The sequence below is a fragment of the Berghia stephanieae genome, chromosome 5 (genome assembly GCF_034508935.2).
Source record: "Berghia stephanieae isolate SIO BIC M18660-M18661 chromosome 5, UCSD_Bste_1.3, whole genome shotgun sequence".
NCBI classification, from domain to species: domain Eukaryota; kingdom Metazoa; phylum Mollusca; class Gastropoda; order Nudibranchia; family Aeolidiidae; genus Berghia; species Berghia stephanieae.
This window is the reverse complement of record NC_088364.1, coordinates 62616688-62624187: the sequence shown is the minus strand read 5'-3', so window position 1 is coordinate 62624187 and position 7500 is coordinate 62616688. Positions and strand designations below refer to the sequence as shown.

The following is a 7500-nucleotide window of genomic DNA, read 5'->3' as shown; positions in this document are numbered from 1 at the left end:
AACAACGAACTTCTATCACGAGATCTTTATCAGAAATGACCTTTCATGAAATGTGCAAGTCGGAGAAATAAGATGAATAGAAATAAGAGGGCAAATAATATGGCAAAGTAATGATTAAAACTAAGCTGTGGACTGAAAAAGTAATAAACAAAAAGAGTATAAAAGCTTCAGAATAGAGCAAAACACAAAACACGTAACGTTTCGGTATCAAAACCCTTTTTATGCCACTAAAAACACAATAAAAATATGAGATAGAGGGTAGATATTTGGAAAAACCTTTCGGTTAGATATAGGATCGTGGATTTCCAAGACGTTCCGTGTTTGGTATCTTGTTCTCTTTTCAAACTGAGATGTTTTTGTATGCTACTTTTGATAAAGTGAAATAAGAAAAAAAAATTAAAAATTGAGCTTTAATATCGCGCCATATCTACTAAATTTGTTCAAAGCAACACTTAACATGTACGACAAGACAGAACGCCTGTCAGCCGATATCACATTTGTTTTCGGACAGAGACAGCGCTGTTAACGGCCAGGTACTCATTTCACACCGTTGAGAGAACGTTGAAAGAATGTGAGTAAAGAGCCTTTTCCAAGGACTCAATTATGCGCAAAAATCAATTGTTTTTAAAAAAAATTATAATAGTTTTAAAATTCCTGGCAATATGGACTCACCTTGAAATCGAATCATTTTACTGTCCCTGTCTGACAAAGACTTGGTCATGCTCCCATCAGGCTTTGGTTTGGCTAAGGCACTCTGTAATTCTATCTGTTAACGTAAAAGAACGGAAAGAGAACACAAGTCTAGTATGTGTATATAATCTCATCTCCACTTCTTTTTATTTCAATTAAGAATTTTAAAAATAATTCGGGTTTATATGAAGAGTGGTTTTTTAAATCTCCCTAACTCCGATCATTTCCTCATTTTGAGATATTGAGGATTATCTCCCCTACAATTTCTCATTCGGTCTATTATTTTATCATATTTAAACTTCAAATTCACCCAAATCTAGGGAAATTCGTGTGTCAATTGATGCTTAAAATAAATTACGTTTCAATTTATTTCATGGATGGAAAATTTCAAAAAGTAGAAAAATCAACTTAACGAGTTTTGGAAAACCAGCCTTCATATGTAACCCGCAGTTTTAAAGGGTGTTACGTCTGTATGAATCAGATTTCGAAAGCTAAATTAAGAAATAAATAAAAAGAGAAATGAGACCTGAAATCTGTTTACAATGCAAGGAATTGTATTTGCTTTTCACTGTAAGGAAAATAAATTTGTCACGCGTTTTAAGGGCGCGGCGTGGCTCAGCGGTAGGGTCTTTGCTTCGTACCCGAATGGTATCTAGTTCGATAACCAAGTCATTGAGCAAGTTACCTCGCCCTAGCTCAATTTGCGGCGCTGCACTACGCCTGGGTTATTCAGAAAAGTAGAAAACGGTAAGGGCTGCCTGAAGCCGGTGATCGTAAAATACTAACGAAAGAGTGAAAATGGAAAGGCTTCGTATGGGAACAAAACAGACAATGGACGTTTCGGGTACAAACCCTTCGTCAGCACAACAATACACAAATAAACGTGGAAAACAAATAAAATATAATGGAAAATAACTTGTGTCGTCTGTACTCAATGGTGGTTGCAGTATGAATGAAATGTTAGCGTGGCGTGGGTAGAGGATAGTGTGCCCCAGGGGGGTGATCTAATTGATAAGCAGAGGTCAGCGTCAGGGAACAGAACTTTCCAGACTATAATGGAAGATAAAAGACATATTAGTAGTAGTAGTAGTAGTAGTAGTAGTAGTAGTAGTAGTTGTAGTAGTAGTAGTTGTAGTAGTAGTAGTAGTATTTTTAATTCAGAAAAGTGAGTGGAGCAGGCACTTATGTTGGTAACAACAAGATATGAAGTGAATAGAAAAGTGCCAGAAGACAATAGAGAATAAAAATTTTTCGCGGCGGTGGTGGGGTTCGAACCTGCGACCTTATGGTACGACAACTCCGCCTGGCAGTGAGAGCGTGGCTCTACCGTGTGAGCTATCCACGAACACAAAAATATTCGTTTCAAACCCAAAGTCATTACTAGATCCCTCTCTCACCCACTTCTTGAGACCGCCAATTCGTTCGTACACCACCATCGCGAATAATTTTGACCAGCAGTTAAGCTTAATAGCCAATATTCTCAACACAAACATATAACATAGAAACGATTGAGACATTGAGTATGCTCCGGTGTATGGGGTGAATTTTTAATTCAGAAAAGTGAGTGGAGCAGGCACTTATGTTGGTAACAACAAGATATGAAGTGAATAGAAAAGTGCCAGAAGACAATAGAGAATAAAAATTTTTCGCGGCGGTGGTGGGGTTCGAACCTGCGACCTTATTGGTACGACAACTCCGCCTGGCAGGTGAGAGCGTGGCTCTACCGTGTGAGCTATCCACGAACACAAAAATATTCGTTTCAAACCCAAAGTCATTACTAGATCCCTCTCTCACCCACTTCTTGAGACCGCCAATTCGTTCGTACACCACCATCGCGAATAATTTTGACCAGCAGTTAAGCTTAATAGCCAATATTCTCAACACAAACATATAACATAGAAACGATTGAGACATTGAGTATGCTCCGGTGTATGGGGTGAATTTTTAATTCAGAAAAGTGAGTGGAGCAGGCACTTATGTTGGTAACAACAAGATATGAAGTGAATAGAAAAGTGCCAGAAGACAATAGAGATAAAAAAATTTTTCCGCGGTCGTGGCATTGGGTTCGATCACTTCGACCTTAGTTGTACCAACTCCGCCTGAAGGTGAAGCGTGGCTCTACCGTGTGAGCTATCCACGAACACAAAATATCGTTTCAAACCAAAGTCATTACTAGATCCCTCTCTCACCCACTTCTTGAGACCGCCAATTCGTTCGTACACCACCATCGCGAATAATTTTGACCAGCAGTTAAGCTAAAGCCAATATTCTCAACACAAACATAAACATAGAACGATTGAGACATTGAGTATGCTCCGGTGTATGGGTGAATTTTAATCAGAAAAGTGAGTGGAGCAGCACTTATGTTGGTAACAACAAGATATGAAGTGAATAGAAAAGTGCCAGAAGACAATAGAGAATAAAAAAAATTTTTATTCTCTATTGTCTTCTGGCACTTTTCTATTCACTTCATATCTTGTTGTTACCAACATAAGTGCCTGCTCCTCTCACTTTTCTGAATTAAAAATTCACCCCATACACCGGAGCATACTCAATGTCTCAATCGTTTCTATGTTATATGTTTGTGTTGAGAATATTGGCTATTAAGCTTAACTGCTGGTCAAAATTATTCGCGATGGTGGTGTACGAACGAATTGGCGGTCTCAAGAAGTGGGTGAGAGAGGGATCTAGTAATGACTTTGGGTTTGAAACGAATATTTTTGTGTTCGTGGATAGCTCACACGGTAGAGCCACGCTCTCACCTGCCAGGCGGAGTTGTCGTACCAATAAGGTCGCAGGTTCGAACCCCACCACCGCCGCGAAAAATTTTTATTCTCTATTGTCTTCTGGCACTTTTCTACTCACTTCATATCTTGTTGTTACCAACATAAGTGCCTGCTCCACTCACTTTTCTGAATTAAAAATTCACCCCATACACCGGAGCATACTCAATGTCTCAATCGTTTCTATGTTTATGTTTGTGATGAGAATATTGGCTATTAAGCTTAACTGCTGGTCAAAATTATTTCGCGATGGTGGTGAACGAATCGGCGATCTCAAGAAGTGGGTGAGAGAGGGATCTAGAAATGACTTTGGGTTTGAAACGAATATTTTTGTGTTCGTGGATAGCTCACACGGTAGAGCCACGCTCTCACCTGCCAGGCGGAGTTGTCGTACCAATAAGGTCGCAGGTTCAAACCCCACCACCGCCGCGAAAAAAAAAAAATTTTATTCTCTATTGTCTTCTGGCACTTTTCTACTCACTTCATATCTTGTTGTTACCAACATAAGTGCCTGCTCCACTCACTTTTCTGAATTAAAAATTCACCCCATACACCGGAGCATACTCAATGTCTCAATCGTTTCTATGTTATATGTTTGTGATGAGAATATTGGCTATTAAGCTTAACTGCTGGTCAAAATTATTTCGCGATGGTGGTGAACGAATCGGCGATCTCAAGAAGTGGGTGAGAGAGGGATCTAGAAATGACTTTGGGTTTGAAACGAATATTTTTGTGTTCGTGGATAGCTCACACGGTAGAGCCACGCTCTCACCTGCCAGGCGGAGTTGTCGTACCAATAAGGTCGCAGGTTCAAACCCCACCACCGCCGCGAAAAAAAATTTTATTCTCTATTGTCTTCTGGCACTTTTCTACTCACTTCATATCTTGTTGATACTCAATGTCTCAATCGTTTCTATGTTATATGTTTGTGATGAGAATATTGGCTATTAAGCTTAACTGCTGGTCAAAATTATTCGCGATGGTGGTGTACGAACGAATTGGCGGTCTCAAGAAGTGGGTGAGAGAGGGATCTAGTAATGACTTTGGGTTTGAAACGAATATTTTTGTGTTCGTGGATAGCTCACACGGTAGAGCCACGCTCTCACCTGCCAGGCGGAGTTGTCGTACCAATAAGGTCGCAGGTTCGAACCCCACCACCGCCGCGAAAAATTTTTATTCTCTATTGTCTTCTGGCACTTTTCTATTCACTTCATATCTTGTTGTTACCAACATAAGTGCCTGCTCCACTCACTTTTCTGAATTAAAAATTCACCCCATACACCGGAGCATACTCAATGTCTCAATCGTTTCTATGTTATATGTTTGTGTTGAGAATATTGGCTATTAAGCTTAACTGCTGGTCAAAATTATTCGCGATGGTGGTGTACGAACGAATTGGCGGTCTCAAGAAGTGGGTGAGAGAGGGATCTAGTAATGACTTTGGGTTTGAAACGAATATTTTTGTGTTCGTGGATAGCTCACACGGTAGAGCCACGCTCTCACCTGCCAGGCGGAGTTGTCGTACCAATAAGGTCGCAGGTTCGAACCCCACCACCGCCGCGAAAAATTTTTATTCTCTATTGTCTTCTGGCACTTTTCTATTCACTTCATATCTAGTAGTAGTAGTAGTAGTAGTAGTAGTAGTAGTAGAACGCTGTAGTGGAACAGTAGGGGGGGGGGGGGTTTGGAGGGGGCGAGGTGAAAGGGTCACGGCGGAGGTGGGGGGGGGGGGTTGTTGGATGAGCGAAGGTCGAATCTTCGCGAAGGAACGATGCGATAGTAAAGTGGAATACACCAATAAATAGATAGATGGATAGGCAGATAGATAGGTAGATGGTCAGAAAAGAGGGAGAGAAGGGAGAGAGAGAGAGAGAGAGAGAGAGAGAGAGAGAGAGAGAGAGAGAGAAGAGAGAGAGAGAGAGAGAGAGAAATTAATAAAAGAAAAAAAAATTAAAAATAAAAATTAAAAAAAAAAAAGGGGGGGGGTTGGTTTGGGGCGGACCGGTAGAGAGGGGGAATCAGAGAGAGAGAGAGAGAGGGGGGGAGGGAGAAAGAGGGAGGGGGGGACAAAGAAAGAAAGAAAGAAAGAAAGAGAGAGAGAGAGAGAGAGAGAGAGAGAGAGAGAGAGAGAGAGAGAGAGAGAAAGGGTGGAGGGGAGGTGAGAGAGGGCGAGTAAACAGCCGAGTGATAGCTGGGTCTATATGAATGGATGAAAAAGTGGATGATTGGACACAATGAGAGAGAGCTAGGAAGGTAGATGACTATGAATCGGTGGATAATCAGTAGATAGATTGCTAGCTAGCTAGCTAGATAGATAGATAGATAGATAGATAGATAGATAGATAGATAGATAGATAGATAGATAGGTAAGTAGGTAGAGTTGTACTTTTAGTAGTATGAACAGTAGTAGTAGTAGTCGTAGTAGTAGTAGTGGTAGTAGTAGTAGTAGTAGTAGTAGTAGTGGTAGTAGTAGTAGTAGTAGTAGTAGTAGTAGTAGCAGTAGTAGTAGTAGTAGTAGTAGCAGTAGTAGTAATAGTAGTAGTAGTAGTAGTAGTAGTAGTAGTAGTAGTAGTAGTAGAAGTAGTAGTAGTAGTAGTAGTAGTAGAAGTAGTAGAAGTAGTAGTAGTAGCAGCAGCAGTAGCTGTAGTGGCAGAAGTGAGAGCAGCAGTGGTGATGAATATGGGTGACGTTGACATCTAGTGGTGGTCAATCCTGGTGTTGAGTCCGCGTGGAGTCAGCGTTCCCAACAACTTGATCAGGTGAGTTTCCCTACGTCGACGGGCGGAAGTGTCCGAATGGCAAAAACTGAGCACACACACACGCACACACTGTACATCGCAGTGGTCTGGCAGATTGAAGTGTCTGGCCACTGCTGTGTCTGCACAGTTCGATATGTCACGCAAGTGCTGCACGAATCTGTCACCCAGCCTCTTTCCGGTCTCACCAACGTAAGCAATCCCACACAGGGAGCACGTAATCGCATAGACTAGATTACGGTCAGTGCAAGTAAACGGCCGCCTGATGTCCCAAATCTTGTCTGGAAAGCTGACTCTGTCATACTCCCACAGGTGCCCACAAGTCTTGCATCGGGGTCGCATACACGATCTGGCTTTAGGTCCATCCCTAGGTATGGGTTCCAGGCGGCTTCTGACAAGGAGATCCCTCAGGTTACGATCCCGTCGATATGCTACCAACGGGGGTTCTGAGAAAACTCTGTGGGTGTCTTCGCCCGCCTGGAGGATCCCATAGTTCTGCAATAGGATGTTCCTCACTTGATCGGCATGGGGGTGATGCGTGAGGACTAAAATGGGACGCTGTGTCTCCTGCTTCCTGGCATTGCGAGGCCTCATTGCTGCTTCTCTCGACACGAGGCTGGCTTTCCGGACAGCCTTAAGCAAAACCCTTTCGGGATATTCCCGTGCCCTAAAAAAATCGAGCATGCGATCCCGTTGAAGCGCAAATTCATCATCTTCCAGACAGAGTCTCCGTAAGCGGAGTATCTGACTGAATGGGATGGAGTCTTTGCACTTCACCGGATGGGATGACCGATAGAGCAGGTATCTGTGACTGTCCGTTTCCTTGTAGTGTACAGTGGTCCGTACTCCCGTGCTGGTCAATACAGCCTTGATGTCCAAAAAGTTCACCTCAGAGGTTGAAATCTCATAAGTGTACTCTATGGACGGGTGGAAGGAGTCCATCGCTAGGATGAACCCTTTCAACTGGCTGTGGGTCAATGACGTAATGCCGAAACAGTCGTCAATGTACCTTTTGAACAGCTCGGGGGCAGGTCCACTGTACTGATGGAAGAAGGTTTCCTCAAGGTAGCCCATGAAGAGGTTAGCATATGAGGGACCCATCTTGGTGCCCATCGCAACACCTGAGATCTGATGGAAAAATACATCATTGAACTCAAAAGTGTTGAGTGTGAGCACAAGTTCGGTGAGCCTCACAATGCTGTTGCTGGAAATCCCTGGTAATGGATGGCGGTCGACGAAATGCCTGATGGCACGCAGTCCGTCAGGATGCG

At 42.7% G+C, this 7500-nt stretch overlaps 1 protein-coding gene across 2 annotated transcripts in view; it reads right to left on the bottom strand.

The window, feature by feature from the left end:
• Nucleotides 1-7500, bottom strand: part of LOC144973374 (uncharacterized) — a 100100-nt gene that overhangs the window by 15159 nt on the left and 77441 nt on the right. For both annotated transcript variants that reach the window (XM_078915717.1, XM_078915718.1), the window contains one exon: nucleotides 673-766. In XM_078915717.1, the coding sequence (XP_078771843.1) occupies nucleotides 673-766 (94 nt within the window). The remainder of the gene's footprint in view (nucleotides 1-672; nucleotides 767-7500) is intronic.